This window comes from Euprymna scolopes, chromosome 6 (genome assembly GCF_053919585.1).
Source record: "Euprymna scolopes isolate OS-2025 chromosome 6, ASM5391958v1, whole genome shotgun sequence".
In the NCBI taxonomy this organism is placed as follows: Eukaryota; Metazoa; Mollusca; class Cephalopoda; order Sepiida; family Sepiolidae; genus Euprymna; species Euprymna scolopes.
Window position 1 is genome coordinate 76,875,197 of NC_136487.1, and position 22,568 is coordinate 76,897,764.

The 22,568-nt window shown below is 36.4% G+C and overlaps 1 protein-coding gene across 1 annotated transcript in view; it reads left to right on the forward strand.

The window, feature by feature from the left end:
• Window positions 1-18,334, forward strand: part of LOC145277716 (U3 small nucleolar RNA-associated protein 4 homolog) — an 80,394-nt gene extending 62,060 nt beyond the window's left edge. Inside the window, exons 15-18 of the mRNA XM_080129415.1 lie at window positions 1,450-1,545; window positions 11,119-11,301; window positions 14,658-14,750; window positions 18,128-18,334. Of these exons, the coding sequence (XP_079985541.1) occupies window positions 1,450-1,545; window positions 11,119-11,301; window positions 14,658-14,750; window positions 18,128-18,244 (489 nt within the window). The 3' untranslated portion in view covers window positions 18,245-18,334. The remainder of the gene's footprint in view (window positions 1-1,449; window positions 1,546-11,118; window positions 11,302-14,657; window positions 14,751-18,127) is intronic.
• Window positions 18,335-22,568: the final 4,234 nt, after the last annotated feature.

Sequence of the window (22,568 nt, forward strand, 5' to 3'; positions counted from 1 at the left end):
TTAAAAACAAACAAACCGATTTATTGACCTCATTAAAAACTGTCCCGCACAAAATGCTAACTGCTGAATACCTATCGCCGTCACGTCAATCAAAAACGCGCACCTGTTTTTTTTCACACTTTACTATTTTCCAACTGCGCGTCGTAAAAGCTTCGTTTTTTTTTCACGGGCACCTGTTTTTTTTTCACACACACCTACGAACACCCGGGCAACGCCGGGTACCCCTCGCTAGTCTCAATATAAAGGGCAGACCCATGGAGGATGTGATTAATTTTACTGTATTTTCTTACCATCATTTTGAATGTAAAAAAAATAATTGCTTTATAATCTCCTATATACGTATAAAAAAAAACATGAACGTGTCCTTGTGGAGAGTGAAATAAATGTTTATCTAATTCTACTATGGAAAATTGTTAATTTTATCTATAATTGCGCACTCATACTTTGTAAATGGATACCTAAAAAATAAAACCAACACATTTCAGGTGGAAACATTAGTATGTATGTACGTGTCAAATTTCAAAAGTTGCAAAGAATGATAGTTTTTTTTTTTTTTGACATTTTCACCCCAAACAAGGCACAGTGCCACTTTAATGTAGGGGGCTACTATCAGGGACATAAGTTGCAGGGATACTATGTAGGGAGTTGAGCAGCAAGATGTCTGTTCACATTACACTTGAATTTTTGCATGTCAGTACGGTTGGGGAAGCAGGAATCCGGAAGGGAATTCTAGAGTCTAGCAGTTCTGGGGAAGAAACTATTAAAGTAGAAAGCTTTCTTACATCTAGGGATTTCTACTGTGTAGGGGTGGGATTTTGCTGCTTGTCGGGTTTGACAGGGGTATTTATATGTTGAGGAGATACAAGGGCTTTTAGTTTGTCGGAGCATCCACCACAAGTATTTTTACTTGTAAAACGAGCAGAGGGATATAATATTTCGTCGATGAGACAGAGGTTGAAGCTTAGATGACAGTTCTGGACCTATCAGGTTGGCGACTCTCTTTTGAATCTTGTCCAGGAGTGAGAGACTAGTAGCAGATGCACCAGTCCAAATGTGAGAATACCCCAAACATGGGCGAATGGTAGCCTTATAGAGGTACAGGATACTTTCAGGTATGAGCAACTTTCTAGCATGGTAGAGAAAGCCCACCTTCTTCACAGCAGTAAAAGATTTGCTAGAACTTTTATTTACAAAAAAAAAAAAAAAATCATTGTTATCATCGATCCACCATTTTTTAATTCAAAATAGCGAAAGTTAACAAAACAAGGTAAAACTGCATTATTTGATAAATCTTGTTTTTTTTACTTGATCATTTTTCGTAACTTTTTTAATTTTTACCAATTTTGATATGACAAGTAATTTATGTAATAAAATGCATTTTTTTAGATATGCCTTATAATGCACAAGCACCTACAATTATGATTCATTTTTTCCATCTTACTCTTTCAGCATGTTAGCACAGTTCCAGTCCAGAAATTTCTCCCCACTGCAATCAGCTTCCATCCAAAGGAGCCTTTCTTATTTCTTGCCTACAGCAATAATCAGGTAAATGAAAGCTAAGTACATTAAAAAAAAAAATCTTTTATCATATATATATATATACACTTGTGCCCGATATTATTCATACCCCTCGGATCTTTGAGATTTCTATAATAATATTGCTCAAACCAGAAGATAGACAATATTAAAGGGATTTCAAACAATAAATCAAGCATAAGCATTTAATTTAAACTCAACAAATAAATAAATTATGCAAGTTTGAAGCATTATACTAAGAAAAACAATAATGGCACTAGTTCAAAATTATTCATACCTCTCTTACTAATAGTCAATAGTATGCCCTTTATTCTTAATAACTGCCTGTAACCGGTGTGGATATTTATCAACAAGGTTTTTACAAGCATCAACACTGATTTTTGACCATTCTTCAATGCATTAGTTCTCTTAATCCCTCAAATTTCTAGGTTTCCGCTTTTTAACCTCAGTTTTCAATATGTGCCAGAGGTTTTCGATAGGGTTCAGGTCAGGACTCTGGCTAGGCCATTCCAAAACATTAATGTGATTATCCTCAAACCATTTCTTGACTATTTTGGCAGTATGTTTTGGATCATTATCCTGTTGAAGGACCCAGTTGTGTCCTAAATGGAGCTTCTCCGCATCTTGTCTAAAGTTTTTCTGGAGTATCTCCAAATATTGCTCCTTCTTCATGGTTCCATCTATCTTGACCAAACTACCTGGACCACTAGCCGAAAAGGAGCCCCAAAACATTAGGCTACCACCACCATGTTTCACCGTGGGTATGGTGTTCTTTGGGTTGTAAGCTTCTCCTTTCTTCCTCCAAACGTAAGAAGCATCCATATGGCCAAACAATTCAATTTTTGTTTCGTCAGTCCACAAAATACTTGAGAAAACGGACTCTGGAGAATTCACACGGGTCCTAGCAAACTTTAGACGTGCTGCAAGGCGTTTTCCGGTGTGCAATGGAGTCCTTCTTGGTCTTCTTCCTTTCAGACAATTTTCATGCAGAGTCCTTTGCAATGTTTGCCTTGATATTTTTATGCCAGAAGACTCCAGATTTTCTAAAATGTCCTTAGTAGTGGTGGTTGGATTTGCATTAACACTTCTTACAATATTCCTGGTGGCTCTAGCAGACAGTTTCCTTTTCCTTCCTCTACCAATCAAGTTGTTTGTTGTGTGGTGGCTCTGGAATTTTTTGATGATGCTCTGTACTGTTGCTGTAGGGACCTCAAATTTCTTGGAAATTGACTTGTAACCTAAACCATCCTCATGTGAATTCACAATTTTAGTCCTAAGATCATTACTAAGCTCTTTTTTCTTCCCCATTCTAATAATTTTTATTCTTTTTTTGGTTTGCAGTTGATATCATTTTAATTTCTGAAAAATGCAAAAAACGAAATGAAATTAATCAAAAGTTGTATAAAAGCATTCAAAATAAGAATCAAACAGGAAACAAACAGTCAGAAACTCGATTAATACTGAAAAAATAAGGGGGTATGATTATTTTTGAACATTGCAGATTTTATAAATAGCTGTATATTTCTTTTATTACAAGTATCCCGAGATTTTAAAATGACGAAAATGATCAGAAGAGGTTTATTAAGAATATGTATCAATATGGACGTAAATAATAAATTCTTACAAAGTTACACCTAATAAACTCAATTTTCAAGAGGGGGTATGAATAATATCGGGCACAAGTGTATATTATTTTTAAAACATAATTATCCACTGATACGTGTTTCGTTCTCTATGACTCATCGAACTCGGGACCTCATGGTAAGAAGCCTAATCTCTTACCACTGAACCATCTTGCACGACTATTTGGATATATCGCGATTTACGTAGATGTTATTTTATTTGTTTTTGTTTTTGTTTTGAATGACTTCAATTATTTATACAAAAGTTCATTTTTACCTAAATGCTAGTTGGGAATAATTTTTCCTTTGACCAATTTGGTATGGCATATATATTGTTTTTAAAATATATAATGTAACTACACATGTAACCCCTACAGAGCGGAGCAGATGCACAGGCTTGGATGAGAGATGCAAACAATGCCGATCCCTGTGGCATTACCTGTGTTCTCGTCTAGTCTTCGTCGCCGTGGTCCGCTCACTGTTTCCACTTTTGAATCAGCTTCCAAACTGTCAACTGGGACGGTCTGAAAAAATAGACTGCACTCAACAATGGCATTTCCAAAACAAAGAAAAGAAGTCAAAGGTTAACTGGCTTTTCTTAACATAGAATAATTATTGCCTTCAACTTTACAAATAGCATATACACAACTGACTTTGTTATACAGATCGGGCTGGCGTTTTTTTAACAAAGTACTTCGCTTTTCTATCGTCAGTATACAGGGAAGAAAAAGGTCACAGAGGCACGTGTCCTCGGGGAAGGGGTGTCGCCAAAACGCGTGGCAAAGTGTGTGTGTTCCAATCTTTACTTCATATTTTATCAGGATCGGTTGGTTGCAACTCTTCCTCTCCCAACACGCCCACGAGTGGTGGTCAACCAATCAGCGGCTGCGCTTTTGTTTCAGGGTCCAGTAATGTCTTGCCAAACTCTGAACGCCGCCCGGACACAGAAGAAAAAAAAGAAATGATAAAAAGAAAATGACCTTTACAATTATTGAAGAGAAAAGGGTTTTTGGTTTTAATGAGCCTCGTCGCCCACCCCTCCTCCTGCCAACGATCCCAGACTAAATTGCCACATCAGTACAGGCAATAAATGTCCACATGCTAGGAAGAGCGGGTTGTCATGGTCAATTACCACTCAATGGGTCGCCTTGACCGTTTCAGTGGTGATCTTCTATCAACAGATAATCATTATTTTGGTCAAGCCACAAAGACCAAGCCCTGTAGATCAACGACTTCTTTATGGCCTCGCCGTCAGCTGTTACATTCCTTAGACTGGATTTTATGACCACGTTGGTAATTCAACAACCAATCTTCTTAAGTGGCCCTCAAGGTCCTGGATATGACCTTAAACTATATCCGGTGGTGAGGCCCCAGCTTGTGGGCTTTGGGGAGTGTGGAGCCACCCCTTAATTGCCATTGTTCCCAGGTCCATTCTGACCCAGAGTGGTAGTACCTGCTAGGGTCCCAACTATGGGTTAAATAGAAGAAAAAAAAATCAAATATTCTATTAAAAACTTTTTCTTCAAAATCACTGGATCGGCATTAAATGACCTAGAAAGGGTTGATATGCCGTAAAACAAAAACAATCAATCAACAACAAAACCAAGTGGCTCTCATTGACAATTTCCATTTACGCTTAGCTACTTGACGGCGATTAATTTTGGTGGTCTGCCCATTAACATAAGTGTCCACCTGTCCTGCTTAGGAATTATTTTTATGACTTTCATTCCTGCGTAAATACTTTTCGGCTATCCATTCTTGTGTGTGTGTGTGTGTGTGTGTGGGGTCATTTTGATTATCTGTTAAAAACACCTCCTTTCCATTATCCTATTATCATCATCTTCATCATTAGATTCTCCTGAATTCGTGTCAATGGGACCACGCAGGCTGTTTCTTAATCCACTAGCAAGGTCCTACCAGCATTACTTTTATTGTCATCAAAATCGATAAAATCACCCATTTTTTAATCAAATTGCCTGCTCTATTTGGGGGACCCATCATGGTGCACTGGGAGAAAAATTCCACCATAACTGTAAAGAACATATTGTTGATTTTATAAAATTATTTTATATAATAGCTTGCATTATAGTTTAAAATGTAAAAAAAAACAAAAATATATGTGAGTATCGATCCTCTGTTTCGTAAAACATTTTAATTTCACTAATATTAACAATTAGCATAGATATCCCGAAAAATTGAATTATAGGAAAGCCTTTAAAAAATATCTTAGTGACCCCTGAAGATTGAACATTCTTTATGATCTACGGACCCACCCTCAAACCCACGGTTTGAATTCTTGTAATGCAGAGCCAACCTCCTTACCTTAGAGAAAAAGAAGCATGTTTCAACACCCGAAGAAGGTCGCAGGTTAATAACACCCAAGATGAGAATAATAGTTTGATTAATCAACATAACACGAGCATATGAATCGTCAAACGACACTGTTTTGACTCACTTTATTCCTTCTCCTTCAATATGCAGAGTTCACAGAAGCTTGAAAAGGCAGTGAATTTTAAACTTTGTCTTGAAAAGACCCTATTTCTATTATTAACTTGAAAAAACCTTGAAAATATGAGAAATGTCTTAAAAAGGGCTTGAAAATTGTATTCCTTATGTCCATTAAAAATTTGTGTCAGAATATTAAAAATAAGATTGAAACAAATACTATTATAATAGTTTTTAAATATTAATTAAAATATTAAAATATATTTTTTTTATATTATATTTTCACCCCAAACAAGGCATATTGCCACTTTGTTGTAGGGGGCTACTATCAGGGACATAGGCATCAGGGCTACTGTGTAGGGAGTTGGGCGGCAAGATGTCGGTTCAAGTTGCACTCAAACTTCTGCATGTCAGTACAGTTGGGGAAGCAGGGACCTGGCAGGGAATTCCAAAGTCTAGCTGTCCTGGGGAAGAAACTACTGGAGTAAAAGGCTCTCTTACATTTAGGAATCTCTACTGTGAAGGGGTGAGATTTAGCTGCTTGTCGGGTTTGTCGGGGATATTTACGTCGAGGGGGCACAAGTGCTTGCAGTTCGTCAGAGCATTCACCGTTAAAGTACTTGTAAAACAGGCAGAGGGATGCAGCATTTCGTCAATGGGACAAAGGCTGGAGTTTAGCTGACAGTTCAGGACCAATATCAGGTTGGCGACTCTCTTTTGAACCTTGTCTAGGAGTGAGAGACTAGTAGCAGATGCACCAGCCCAAATATGACAACAATACTCCATACATGAGCAAATGGTGGCCTTATAGAGGTATAGGATACTTTTGGGCGTTAGGATCTTTCTAGCATGGTAGAGAGAACCTACCTTCTTTGCAGCGGTCCCGGCGATACTCTCTATGTAATTGTTCCAACTCATGTTTCCTGAGAGCATTAGGCTGAGGAGTTTAAAGGATGTACTTTCAGATAAAGAGTCATTGGCCATTGCTATTGGTGGCAGAGAAGGTTTCTTGTAATTATTGAAGGAAACGAGTTTAGTCTTGGCAGCATTGAATGTGTTTTTGCCATTTCTTTAGATATGTGTTCATTTGTTTTCCTGTTGTGTCTGTTATGGAGTGTGGTGTCAGCATATATACCCATCTCACAGGCAATTTTGTCAGGGAGGTCATTTATGAATATTAGGAATAACAGAGGTCCTCAGGATAGACCCCTGAGACACTCCTGCATTTATATCATATTGTTTAGATGTACGATTATCGAGGACAACCTGGATTTTTCGCTTATCTAAGAAGGATTTAATTATGTCATGTATTCTTCCAGTGATACCATATGATCTGATTTTCCTGAGAAGACCTTCATGCCATACCCTGTCAAAAGCCTTAGATATATCTAGAGCTACCGCTCTACCCTCCCCCACTTTGTCCAGTGACTGGTATATATGTTCTGAGATTACAGTTAGGATGTCTGCTGTTGAACTAGCTTGTCTAAATCCATATTGTTGGTCAGTCAGAAGTTTAGCATCTGTAAGGTGATGGATTAGAGCTTGGTTAATTATTGTCTCAAATATTTTGGCGAAAAGTGGGAGTAGGCTAATGGAGCCATAATTTACTGGGTCAATTCTTTCACCAGAATTCTTTAAAACTGGTACTACAGAAGCAGTTTTCCAGCAGGCAGGAAAGCAAGATTCATTGAGGCATTTATTGTAAAGTTTGGAGAGAACTGGAGCTACTTCGGCGGAGCACTTTTTTAATAGCACAGCCGGGATGAGATCAGGTCCACATGCTTTTGCAGTATCAAGATTTCTTATGATAGCATGCACCTGAGCAGGGGTGATTTTCAGATCGTCTAGTGTGGCATCTGTCCGCAAAAGAAAGTCAGGGAGGGGGTGGCTGGCAGGGTTCAGTGTGGAGTTGGAGGCAAACAGACTGGCAAGCATGTTAGACTTCCCAGTTGCAGAGCAAACAACCTCATGATTGTTGGATAGTGGAGAGTTGTTGATTGCCCATTAGTTACTACACTGTTGTAGATTTTCCAGAAGTCGCGGGTTCCTAATTTCTGTGCTTCGATGCGTTTTTTGGTGGTTTCAGTAAATTCTCTCTTAGCTGTCGCTATTTCTTTCTTACAGTTACTTTGAACTTATGTCGGTTAAATCTGCGTTATGCATGCTGCCTTTGCGCGATGGCGGCTGCACAAGTAGAAGTAAACCATTGGGGGGAGTGGGGCTTGCTATAAAATTTCCATGTGGGAACATGTGCTTCAATTGCTGTTTTGAACCATTCAGCGGTCTCATTTGCGCACTGTTCAGCAGGAAGTGAAAAGATATTTTGCCATGGGGAGTCCCTGATGAGATCCCTGATGGCTTCCCAGTCAGCCTTTTTATAATATCTCATTGTTTTGAGTAGTGGCTCTAAAGTTTAGGGCTATTTCAACTATTACCACTGCGTGATTGGCATTCCCAAGTGGGCTGTGGGCATTAGTTACACAGTGGTCAGAAACAGATCTAGAAGTGATGCGTGTTGTTCTTGCTGGTCTGGGAAACGGGTTGGAAACGTAATCATCTGTGATAGGAAATGAGATATAGAGAAGTTATATGTAGTCATACCAGCTGCGTTTGTGCGAGTAGAAAATCCAAGCCAGTTGTTGTGGTGGACATTGAAGTCACCAAACACATGCACTTGTGCACTAGTGTCGAGGGAAAGTCCTGTATCTATGCTATCAGAGACTTTGTTTATTAGGGTACAGTCCTGGGTCGAGGGAGAGTGATAGAGAAAATAAAAGTAGCTAATGTTATGTTGCATGTTAAGTCTAAAGCACATAAAGGCTTGATCGTCCGATTCTAGTTTAGTTTCTCTAGTCAAGGGGAGGGTGTTCTGAAAAATCAGAATAAATACCATTAAAATATTTTTTAGATATTAAATATGAAATCAAAATAAATACATTCTTTAGAAATGTCATTGTGATAACCTATCATAAATCGATCTTTGGTCAGACATTTTAATGTCTTGAAAAGGGCTTGAAAATAGTATTATGTCCATCAAAAATTTGTCGGAATATTGAAAAAAAATTAAAATAAATGCTATTAGAATATTTTTTAAAGTATTAATTAAAATATTAAAATAAATACATTCTTCTGAAATTACTTCGTATTATTTCCGGTATTGCTGATACAAGAGTTATCCCCCTTTATCACAAAATGTTAATCATATACTTTATTAGCCTCGGAGGTCTGTGTTGAGCAAAAAAAAAAAAAAAAAAAAACGTGACGTCTTTGCTGTTGCGTCCATAACCAAACCGGAAGTGACGAAGGTTTAAATTAAAACTAGTCAATCGAAAAGAGGAGACGACTTTTGAAATATTGGCGAAAAAAGCGGAGAAAAGTGCCCAGTTGAGGGTGAAGGAATTAATGTTTTTATCCAATTTTTCGATATTTGTTGTCCGTTACCAATTTTGTGAAAATCCATCGCCTTTGTCAAAAGTTTTAGGCAGATATACAAACATACATACATTTAAACAGACAGGTGAGATTTATATTACAGATGGATGTAGCCGAAGTGAAATTCAAAATCAAAAAAAAATATTAAAATATTTTTAAGATATTATTTTAAATATTATTTTTTTGGTTTATTATATCATTTTTTATGTGTTAAATTTTGTTTTTAAAACTTGAATTTTGTCTGAAAAAGACCTTGAAAATGGACATTGAGAATCTGTATTAATCCTGATGTAATAAGTACTTATAAGAGAGACAACCTGTATATTGCTAAATAATAGATAACAAAAAAAAATCCAAACACAAAATAAAAACCTAGTTTATTATCATAGACTTTGCATAAAAAATATTTGAAAAAAGAAATTTTGTTTCTGAATTTTTGAAATGATAATTGATTATTCGTATAATTTAGATTCGTTCACAAGGACTTGTGGCATAGTAGATAAAGTTGTCTGGGTGTTGAAAGTTCAATCCTCAGTGCGGGCAACATTTAAAATACAATTGCAAATTACTTAGGACTTCTGCTCAGTTGTGACTGACGGAATGAGAACATGCTGCCCCTGTAGATTAAATAAATGATTCCATTCAGAATTGTGTGCAGATTCCTGAATTTGACAAGATAAATATGAAGAATGTCAGAGGTTGCATCGACTGAAATGCTGTGAAAGAATCCAAATATGAAAAAAACTCATGTTGGTAATTCAATTTGTTCATATATAAATGATTATTTCTGATGAGCTAAAGAAAATGAAAACAAGTACAAGTTATCTAACTTGTTATTTGCCTTTTTCTTTTACAACTTGAAATAGTTTTGTCAAGAATCCAAGGCCTAATCGTTTACTTGCTAACTTTTGTGTGATGCAATATATATATATATTAAGTAATGTGATTGATAATTTAAAATTTAAAAATCAAATTATAATTAAATTAAAAATCCGTTTCATAAGAAGGAACAACAGCAAAATCAATTATCTGTACGATCGTTTCGGAAAACAATGCTTTTTATTGTGGTAGACATCAAGTTACGTACAATAATTACATATAGTTTTTTTATAAGCAAGGTCTCCTCGTCAGCAAATTTTGAAGGGTTTTTATTAAATTTAAAAGACACCATAAATAAACCTAGCATTAAAAGTAACGCAGATGTATCTAAAAAAAATTGAAATAAAAGGTCTGGATTTAAAATTTATAAGAAAATTAATATGGGTTAGAGATAGAAAAGAAATAGAGTAAAATATAGATTTGAATTTAAATAAATTAAATATATATATATAGGTAAATGTTTACTTTAACTACAACAGAACACCAACCAATAAAATTTGTTTTTTTATAGGTTTTTGGGGTCGCTGACAACGAATCTGATATTCAAACCCGTTGCAAATTTACAGTTTGCATGGTATTAACCCCTGAACCCTCGCACTATTTTGTGCCAACTCACCGCCATCGTTTATGCTATTCTTACATGATGCGTTCGCAACGTGACTTGTCACATCGTGGAAGAATTTTTAAGCAGACATTTAAAATAACAAGAAAGTTTTCAAAAACAACAAAATCAGAAAAAAATCCGTATGGTGACTGAACAAAAATGTCATATTCCAAAAATCATTTAAATTGATGAAGCAGTTTTAGTTTTAGCAAAGAAAATCAAATTTTATGAGTAAGCACAAAGGAACTCTCTTGCGTCGTCATCTTGGAGTAATGAGGGCAGATAATGCCACAATAATTTAAATTTGCGAGATCAGCCTTTAATACCTCCAATTTCTCATTAATTGCCTAAAATCATTTAAAAATGATTTTCATTATAAAAATAAAACTACTTGATCAATTTACATGATTTTTAGCATATGATCATTTCATTCTGTCACGGGTATGTACTTCATAAAGATTTTCTGTATTTTTGTTTTTTAATATTGGGTGAATTCTGGACAACTACCGATAAATTTGACATAAATCCAAGGGAGGTAACTAGGCTAATTCGACCACAACAGCAGTTTATTTGTAATAGATTGAATTTATTTTATTTCAGATCCATGAATTCTGTTACACAAAGAATAATTACACTGTTTGGTCAAAACAAGGGAGCCGAAATTTCCATCCTCAGTGGCTACAGAAGAATACGACAATAACAGGCGTGACATATAACCCGAACAACCACAGCCAATTGATCCTTTCTGATGAAAAGACGATTTGTGTAATTGACAAGACACATGTAAGTTTTTTTATTCCTCCTTTTTTATTTTTTTACTTCTCTCTCCATCTCCATCTCTTTGGAATTGAATGATTAACCCCCTATAAGTATTTGTTCATGAAATTTTTCTTTTGTTGTTGGCATCAATCTGTCTCAGGAGACATTGAAGTCTTGCGCCTCAGATTAGTCCGTTAGTGAATTGTAGCGTCTGCCATGACTGTGCAAACCCATCATAGATCAACAGGCTACGTTTCAGTTGCCACAGATCTAGGTGATCTCTGGTTATGAGAGCTCTGTTGTAGCTCTTTGCCATCTGTGTTCTCTCCTGTCTGTCCACCTATCCACTGTTGGTCTCTCCTGTTCTACAGTGACTGCAGCCTTCAGCCATGCTCGATTGATACCAGTCATTGGCGTCCATCTGTCTTGAGAGACAATGGAGTTTTCTGCCTCAGATTAGTCCGTTGCCAAATTACGGCACCGCTGTGACTATTGCAATCCTAGACTCTGTTTCGATTGCCACAGATGTAGATGTTGTCTAGTTGTGAAAGACCTGTTGTAGGCCTCTGCCATCTTTTCTTACATTACTGGTCTCTCTTTTCCTCACTCCTCTTGCACCTCTTCTCTAGCAGTTGCAGTATTCATCCATAGCCTAGAACATTCTGAAAGTCATACATAGTGGAAAGGAAAAAAGATAATGAAATACCAACATCTTATGTACGATATGAAAAGAAACTGGAATCTTAGGAAGATCTCTATCGTTTCAGTTATTATAGGAGCAACTGAACTCACGAAAAAGAATTTTAAAAAGCTACCTGGCAAATATACCCGGTAAACCAAGTGCAAGAGAGATTCAAACAATTGCACTTAAAGGTGTAGGGGACGTCGATGACAAGCGTCTTACAATGAAATGAGACACAGAAAATTGCCAGTATGAGGATCCTAAATATATACATTTATTTACGGGTAAGAAATACAAGTTTATAAAGTTAATCCATACCTTGGATTGAGTTCAGAAATGCGTGTGTGCTGGTAGATGATGTGTGTAGTAGTCGTTGTTATGCATTGTCTACTGCATGGGGTGCACTTGTATGAAGTTGTGGAACATGCGACCGTCTTGTTCAGAGTCCAACGATGAGGAGAAAGAAGGAAGCGATGTATCCGATTTCACCGGATGTATATGCGACGTGTAGCGGTCGCTTACGTAACAGAACAAAGGAAAGATAATTCGAGTTACCTTAAGGGGTCTTGTGTCTGTGTGTTCGTTGGCTGAAAATTTAAATTTCTACAAAAGGGACGGGCAGAATTTTAAAAATATCTCTCAGTTGGAATACCTGAGTTAGTGGGTGAATGTTTGGCATCCAGGAGGATGCTCCATCGCCAGTTTGAACAAACGGATAAAAAAATTTTAAAAATAAATTAATTAAAATCATTGAACATAATAGCAAATAATGATTCAGGGGATATAACTTGGATCTTGTCCAAGAGATAAATCTTCAATAATTCTGACATAATTCTATACCCAATCAAAATTTATTTATGGAAACCATTCATTTATAATTTTGAACATTTTTCCATCTCTTCTGAATACTAATCCTGTCTAAAACATCAATGACAATGCTATATTTGAATAGTTCAAATGCAAAACATGATGAATTCAATTTCTTAAATTAAGAGATAAAACAATGAAAGAACAAGTTGTATAAATATGAATGCAATTGGAGTTTATATATCCAGTCCAATGAGGAGGGCTATTCAACCTCCGACCTAATGGTAAAATCATAAACTCCAAGGGCCTTTAAAAAGAAAACGTAAAATAATGTTACCATTAAAATAAAGAAAAAAAATCAACGAAAGAGTTTGAATGCAAAATACAATAAATCTGTTTTCTTAGAATTTCAAATTAAAACAATAAAGAGACAAACATATGTATATATTTTTAGACTTAGGTTGGTTTGGTTTACAGCATATCAACCCTTTTTGGGTTATTTAATGCCAAATCCAATTATTTTTTAAACAGTTTTTCTGCTTCAAGTTTTTTATATCTTTAAATATTTATTTGTAGAGTTTAGTTGTTTTGTTTTATAGCATATCAACTCTTTTCGTGTTATTTGATGCTAAATCCAGTTATTTTGGAAATAGTATTCATGTTGCATCCAGTTATTTTGTGGAAGATTTTTATTCTTTAAGCTCTTCAATCGCTAGTTTTAATTCTTTAAGATCTTCAATCGCTAGTTTTTAGTCGTTGGTTTGGTTGTTTTATAGTGGATTTTAACATTTTTGTTCCCTGCCCCACAGAACATGAATGAGTTTTGCAATGGGAGAGAAAAAAAGGGTTACAGTATTAATGTTTGGTACATTTTAAGTTAGGAAACCAGTCAGGAAGTGGAGGAGATAGTATGAGAAATGGGGGAGAAAGAAAAAGATGGGTTGTTTTTGTTTTTGCAGAACATAATTAAGTTTTGCAAAAGGAAGTAGAAAAACAAAAAGCATCAATGTTAGGTGGTACTCTCAGGTGTGAGTAGTCTTCTAGCTTGATAGAGGGAACCCACCATCTTTGCAGCAGTCTTTGCAATGTCCTCAATGTATTTGTTCATTGCTTGTGAATGTTAGGCCAAGGAGGAATTCTCAGGTAGAGTATTATTTGTCATGGATATTGGTGATTGGAGAGGCGTCTTGTAATTGTTAAAGGATAGCAGCTTAGTCTTACTAGCATTAAATGTTACCATCCATTTGCGGCCCCATACCACTATGGCCTGGAGATGATTTTCTAATGATTCTGCCATTGTCTTAGATTCATGTACATCCGTTCTTCCCTTATGTTATAGAGCATTGTATCATCCGCAAATGATCGACCCCTGATCAATATTATCTTTATTATTAAACTCTTCTAGTGTTCAGGACAGATGTACAAGGGGGGAATTATAAATACAGGATGTTGCAGCAAAATCTGACACTTGACAAAAAGTAAACGAAATACCAGTCCAATATGAGATCGCCACCAGACACCTGTTCATTTTAATATTAATTTTCAACACCAATTTTTTGATGGCATGTCTTCAGTTTGCAAAGATTATCTTTTATAATTATTATGTTAGAATGTTCTTGTGATTTAAAAAAAAAAAAAAAAATCAGTGATTGTCAGCAAGAATTTCACAGCAGAAAAAGGAGTGCAGAGAAAAACTATATAGTTTTTGTAAATCAATATATTGTAAAACTATATAGTTTTTGTAAATCACAGCAAAAACGGACACCATAAACTAACACTTATACTTATTTACAAGAGAAGTATTATTAACACGATTGAGCGCTCCTATTCAAGGTTTTATTTCTTCATCTGTTAAAGACTTGAAATCATTTTTTAATGTCTATTTTTGCAGCCGTTTCCCGATCGAAGTATCAGATATTACAGATTCGGAATTCATGGACCTCAGAGTGAATTGCATGCATTTCACATCACGAAACAATTTAGGGTAAGTTAAAGGAAATTAAGGTTGTAGGAAAGGTTGTCTACTCTTTTGAACTTCCTGTTTCTGTTCTGCAGATGAGACCACAGTGACAAGCAAGATATGGTTCCTTCTGATTAAATATTATCTTCCTCTCAAATAATGTAAAGCCAATCCTCCTCTCTCCATTCACCATGTCACGAATGGCTTTGTGGTCTGCTTGACTTTGTACAATTTCTCCAAAATGGACAGCAGAAACTGGAAATCAAAAAGAGCAGACAATGTTTTTTTTTTTTGTTTTTTTTTACATGGGGTCACCACTTATCAAGGCCTGAAGGCCACTCATGGATAAGGGTTAGTGCGGGGATAGTAATCAATGAGATAGTATTGTAGTAATCATTGGTATTGGGGGTTTTGATAGAGTGTCTTACTTAAGAGGGCGGTTTGTCAGACGTCCAAGTTGTAGTCAGGTGGAAAACAGATAAGCGGCAGAGAGTTCCACTGGCGTGCAGTTCTAAGAAAGAAGCTTTGCTCATGGAATCTACATTTGGATTTAAGCACAGATAAAGAGTGGAGAAAATTATTGGCAGTTGTTTCAGCCAGACGGGTGTTTCTCGTGAAAGATTGGCGAGGGGAACGAAGGATTGGAGCTCAGACGAGCACCTGCCATGGAAATAACGATAAAACAAAGACAGGCTTGCAACGTCTCTTCTGTGGGAGAGAGGTTGCAGGGAAGAGAAAAGGGCATCCCCCTCTAAACCACGAAGCCTATTTTGTACTCTGTCAAGGCAGGATAGGCTGTTTTTTGCAGCTCCTGCCCAGATGTGGCAGCAGTACTCCATCCTTAGACGTACTTGGCTTTTATAAAGATAGAGAATTGCATCAGTAGTGAGATATCTTCTGGAGCAGTAGATGGATCCCACCATTTTCCCAGCGTCCCTGGCAACAGATTTGATGTACGTGTTCCATTTTAGATCAGGAGTAAAGGTCAAACCCAGAAGTTTGTCAAAACATGGAGCCTCCCCAAGACGAGAGCCATCCATTTCAATTGATGCCAGATGGGGATCAGAGCGTTGATGATGTAAAGATAGAAGCTTGGTTTTGTATACATTAACAGTGACCAGCCACCTCTTCCCCCATTGTATCACGTGCTCAAGATCAGAGGAGAGAGAATTAGAGAGAACTTTGTCATTTACGGCCTTTGATGTGCTGTAGATCTTGCAGAGTGGAAACCATATTGCGTGTCACTAAGAAGGTTGTTTCTGTTGAGGTGGTTAACTACTTCTTTATTTAATATGGATTCCAGCAACTTACTCATGACACACAGGAAACTTATTGGTCTGTACTGAGAGAGAGATGACTTTTCACCTGAATTCTTAAATACAGGGCATACTGATGAGGTTTTCCAGGGTGTTGGAAAGCACTTCTCCTTAAGGCAACGCTTAAACAGTTTTGTAAGTATGGGGGCAAGTTCTGGTTGGAGCTTTTTCAACACTATAACTGGAATGCCATCAGGGCCAGTTGCTTTACTGGAATCAAGGTTCTTGATTAGCTTGGCGACCTCACGCACAGATATTTGTATGTTGCATAGCGTGTTGTGTGTTATAGGAGGAAATACAGGGAGTTGGTCATTGTCGCATAGGGTAGAATTAGCTGCAAAGTTCTTGGCAAATAGTCTGGCCTTATCTGATGCTGATGAGATGACCTCAAGTCCAATGATGATAGTTGGGATAGAACGCACACTTCTGTTCAAGATCCTGTTTGCTATTTGCCAGAACTGGTGGGAACCAAGCCACTGCTCAGCTACTTTGGATTTAACAGACTGAGCATATAGCTCTCTTGCATGTTTTATTACTCTTTTACAGTGGTTGCTGGCAGTCCTGAAAACAGCTATAGTCTCAGTACATCTATTACGTTGGTAGCTATGGAAAAAGTGATTTCTGTGCGCGATGGCAGCAGCACATTCAGGGGAGAACCGTGGCTGGCTGTTAGGTTTTTGTTGGAATTGTTTGGATGGTATGAATCGGTCTATGCCTATAATTAACCATTCGGTCAGGTCTGATACTATAGAGGACACGTCCTTTTTAAACATGGAATGCAGAGGTAGGTCAGATATGAATGTACGGAAACTATCCCAGTCAGCCATAGAGTATCGATATACAGTACAGTGGAGAGGTACGTCTGAAGACTTATTACATTTCATTTTTATCTTAACTGCTACAACAGAGTGGTCAGAGGAGATAGAACGGAACATAAACAAAGCTCAGGGGAAGTTGTGAGGAAAAGGTCTAGAAGGCTTGCATATTGACCGGGTGTATCGGGCACACGGGTGGGTTCGTGAACAATCTGAGTGAGGTCATAGGCAATGTCAAAATCGTGACAAAACCTCCCCTCGTCATTGGTTTTAGTTGACTACAAATGAAATCAAATATTGTTAAAAGGGTGTATACTCTGTCAGAAATGATGAGGAAATAAACTAATGTTCATATTTATATAAAATAATAAAAGCATCTCCAAGTGGGAATTTTAGAAAAAGAAAATGGAAAGAAGGAAAAAAAAACAAACAATCGGTGTAGAAAGTAAAAAAGAAAACAAAAACATTTTATTGAAAAAAAAACAAACAAAAAAACATTGAAATAGATTGAATTTTTTTTCTAAATTCATATAAGATGGAGGGAGGGGGGGTTTAATTGGTCTGACGAGTTATTTACTTTCTGCTTATCCCTAAACAGGTAAAATTGTTTTATCTGGCATTTTTTTTTAACTTTTTCCTTTCTCTTCCTTCCTTATGGGAATCGTTCCAGACAAGGCATGAAGCCGCTTGATATAAGGAGCTAAAAAAAAAACAAAACAATGCTACTTCAAGTTAAAAAACGATAACTGTTAGATGGATAGATTCTGACTCAGAAAACAGAAATTATTCACTTTTTATCAGAAAAATTATTTATAGAATGTGAGAACTAAAGAAGAAAATAAGGGAAGCAAGTTATGAAGCTATTGCAAGGAAACCCAATGCCCACTTTCTACTAGACCTTAATTTTAATTTTGACAGCTTTGTAACCCTCGCTTCCCTTATTTTGGTCTTTTAGTTCTCGCATTCCATGAGTGATGTTTCTGACAAAGGGGGAAGAATTGCTGTTTTCTGGGTTGGAATCTGTCCCTATAACTTCTATTGTTTGCTAGATTATGATATTAGAGTTGCATTTTTTTATCATTTTTTAAAAATCTTTTTACATCCCGAAGCTTAATGCCTTGTTCGGAGTAATTTTCATTAAAATAAATAAATAAAAGAACTTTTTTTTTTCTTTTTTGTTTTAAAAGAATTTTCTTTTCATGAATTTCAATTTACCAATTTGCTGCCAAGATTTTAATTTTTTTTCTCTTCAAAAATTTCTCTTTTATAGCTCATTATTGGTCTGAAGGCGTTGAGTGATGGTCAACTCGTTCTTGTAGAGAGGACCCCCAAATCAATAAAGGAAGTACTGCCGCCTGTTCTAAAGATGAAAAAGTTTGGAGTATGATGAAAGGTATAAAAAAAAAATGTTTTAGGGGAGGATGTAAAATTATAAAAACGTAAACAAAACAAATAAATTTAATTTTTCCAAAATAAATTTTTAAAGGCTTGTTTTGAGTTTTTCATTTTTAAACCGTTCTCTGTATACCACCATCTTTTTAGAAGCCTCCTCATGCCTTAATATTCATTATTGTAGAAGTGATGGCAGCATGACAGTGTCAGAAGTGTGCGACCATGTGTTCCCAAGCGACAACAATCGCCGACTCCAATGCCGTGTGCTATGGTTTTCTTTCTCTTTCATCTTTTTTTTGTTCTGTCATCGTCTTTCACGTTAGCGATTGTAGACGAGGTGAGCACAGTGGCACAAAAGTATATAAAACAACGGTGTTTATTCAGATTAGCACTTATGGCGATTAACAAAAACGAAAAAAAAACTTATTGCGTACCTACTTGTCCAGAATGAAGATGGTATATTCCAAAAATCACAAAAATTGACCAAGTACTTTAAAAAAAAAAAAAATTGCCGTTTTTTTACAGTGAAGACTGAAGCCATTTTAATATTCAAATTTTGTCTTTAACTTATATAAAGTGACCTTTCTATAATAATGTTTTCATAATTAAAATAAAAATTTAAAAAAAATGAAAAAATAAAAACATGAATAAAAAAAATAAAGAAATACACATAATGTTAATGAATTATTGTTTCGTTTTGAATCATACATTTCAGTTGTCTTTCCAACATTATTTAAAAAAAAAAAAAAATTGAAATGAAAGTTGGTTGTCTGCCCTTGATTTTGCCATCACCGATACTTTTTTCTCCCTTTACGGGGATGGAGTAAAATTTGATTTTCTTGAATAAAAAAAAACAAACTACTGAATCAAATTACGTAATTTTTGGAATATTATATCTTCATTCCATGACTGGTAAGTGCATCATACAGATTTTTCTGTATTTCTTTTACTTTTAATTGCCACCATTAAGTGCCAATCTAAATAATCACCAAAAAATGATGCAAGAGAAAACAGACAACACAAACTCGGGTACATTCTGCGGGTTTTTTTTTTTTCTTTTTTATTGCATTTTCACCCCAAAACAAGACACAGTGCCACTTTGATATAGAGAACTACCATCTAGGACATAATTTGCAGAGATACTATGTAGGGAGTTGAGCAGCAAGATGTCTGTTTACATTACACTTGAACTTCTGCATGTCAGTACAGTTGGGGAATCAGAGATCCGGAAAGGAATTCTAAAGTCTAGCAATCTGAGGGAAGAAACTATTAGAGTAGAAGTCTGTTTGGCCTCTAGGGCTCTCTACTGTGTAGGGGTGGGATTTTGCTGTTTGTCAAGTTTGTTGGGGGTATTTACGCCAAGGGTGTACAAGGGCTTGTAGTTCATCAGAGCACCTACCATTAAAATTACCATTAAAATACTTATAAAACAAGCAGAGGGATGCAACATTTCTGGCTCTGGATGCATATGTAACACCATCACAGAGAAACGACCCTTTAAGTATTAACATCTTAGTCGTCTGTCGAGACGTCTTTGTTGTCAGTTGACGTCAGCTCATCTCGATCTGCTCAGAGCTACAACCTTCTGTCCATTCTCCCAAACTGAACCATCCCTAACGATCATAAACTGTTGTAAAACTCACTCTCATCTTTAAACTGTCCATAAACTAACTCTAAATATACTGACCACCATGCCTGGTCTTTTATCAACCACATCTTGATTAACTATCCTATTTTTAAACTCATTTGTGTACGTTCATATACGTTTGTTCTGATCAGCTTGTTTCACCTTTTTGTTATAATTTTTGCTCTTTGCTTTTACTTCCTAACACTTTTGGGGGATGCCAATAGTATCTCAGAGGTACCCGCCTGGAAATCCAATTTCTGACAGAGTCATCCATGGTGGACAGATCAGGTACCAAGCGGTATTAGAGTTGCAGCTTTGCTAAATGATGTTGCTAGTCTCAGTCTTTTTCTATAAATATTAAGTTGGTGCAAAGATAATGTCCTTTTTTGATAAAAAAACCCCCAAAAAACGACATTATTTTTGCACTAACCTAATACTATGATGGTATATGTTCTTCAGAATTGTCTAATCTGTTTCACTGCTTCCTGTGTTCCAGCTCGTTTGACTCGTTCTAGTGGTCTCCATCAATTCGCTGTTTTGATGCCTCATTGTAATACAGTTTCCTGTCCAAGTAGTTTCTTCCTTCTAACTGTTTTCATTCAGCCTTTGTCTTTTCCAGATTAAGTGAAACAGTCATTCATTGTCTTTGCGAAAATCATGTTTCATTCTTGTTAGTTCCTTGTATCAAGTGGCTTCATGCCTTATCTGGATTGATTTCCATTAAAAAAAAAAAAAGAAAAGGTCCTAGTGAAAATCCAGGAGGAGTCAGCATCAAGATCTGTTAACCTCTGGTCGTCTTTGTCTTTGTCTTTGCATTCGATAATCAAAGACATGGCAGGACTGGAGCCATAAATCAGTGGAGTGAGAGTGACAACGTTCTTTTTTATTTCTTTTTTTCTTTTTTTTTTTTGACAAAGTAATCATCACTTATCAAGGCCCAGAGGCTATTTGAGGATAAAGGTTAAAGAGTACAGTAGTCAAAGGGACAATATAATCATTAGAAATGTAAATTTGGGTAAATTGGATTACTTAAAGGGAACGGCTCATAAGAACTTGTTTACATTGGACTTGAAGACGACTATATTGTAGTCAGCTGGAAAGCAGGCAAACGGAAGAGAGTTCTGCAAGTGTGCAGTTCTAGGAAAGAAGCTTTGTTAATTTAGGTTTAGGCAGAGATTAAGAGTGGAGGAAATTATTGATCGTGTTTTCAGCTAGACGAGTTCCTTGTGAAGGTTTGGGAAGGGGGGAACCATAGATTGGAGCTCAGACGAGTACTTGCCATGAAAATAACGATAAAGCAGAGACAGGCTTGCAACAGCTCTTCTGTGAGAAAGTGGTTGCAGGGAAGAGAAAAGGGCATCCCCCACTAGGCTTGTGTAATCTGAGCCAAGCCTTCCCTTACTTTTTATGGTAGCATTGAACCTTGTTGCTCTTAGTGTCAGAAATACAAACCTTCACACTTAGAAATTACGACTAACAAGGCAGACTTCATCCAGACAGTCTTGAACAATGATTTTTTGCAGAAGTTTGGGTCACTGTACAACAATGGGGAGGTGACAGTGGCTAGGTGGTTAACATCATTTAGTTATTAAATCCTTTTTCTCCAAATAAATCATTGAAGAAAACTCAGTGAACGTCTCCTCATGTCTTTCATGCGCAAAAAGTTTTATTCATCTAAGTTAAACAGACGAGGCGATCGACAACCACTAGATGAAACGGCCATTTATGAAACATGGTGAAGAGAAACTGTGACGAGGAAGAGAATAAAAACACCTTGTATAAAGACATCAAACATATGTGTATCATGAAGACATTTATTTTGTTTATTGATCGTTCGTCGATGAAAACATTATAGAATACCCCATATCCAATCGCTTTACTACATTCTTGATTCAACACTGGCACATTAAGAAAAGAAAAAATATGTAATACAGTAGAACCTTGGGATACAACATTAAAAATTATTAGGTTGCTACATATGTTTCTGCCATCTTTTATTTTGTCTTAAGAAAATCGTAGAATTTTAACAGCAAAAGTTTGTGTTGGACACGAGCTCCGAGTTTTTGTGTGAATCCCATCGACTGAAGGTCGTGTGAAATTGTCATAAAATCAAACTTCATCTTTTCACCAAATTCTCTACATGTCTGATGGCCATCTTCCCTTTTTTTTTTTTTTTTTTTTTTTTACATAGGAGTCACCATGTATCAAAGCCAGAAGACCACTCGAGGATAAGGGTTATAGAGTGTACATTAGTCAATGGGATAATATTGTAGTAATTGTTAGTAATAGAAATTTGGTAAACTGGATTACTTAAGGGGGCGGTTCATCAAGAATTTGTTTATGTTGTACTTGAAGACAATCAAGTTGTAGTCAGCGGGGAAGCAGGCAAATGGAAGAAAATTACATAGGCGTGCAGTTCTAAGAAAGAAGCATTGTTCATGGAATCTACGTTTTGATTTAGGCACAGATAAAGAGTGGGGAAAATTATTGACAGTGGTTTCAGCTAGAAGAACCCTGAGTTGGTCTTGGCTATGGTCTTCCGGAACAAGGAGCGTCATTGAGGTCAAAATTAGCGTGTTTGAATCTGGTAAACCAGTCTCGAACATTTCTCTCAGCGATAGCGTTTTTTCCATATACGGCAAAAATATCCTTGGTCACTTCACTTGCTTTTTGACCTCGATTAAAGGCGAAA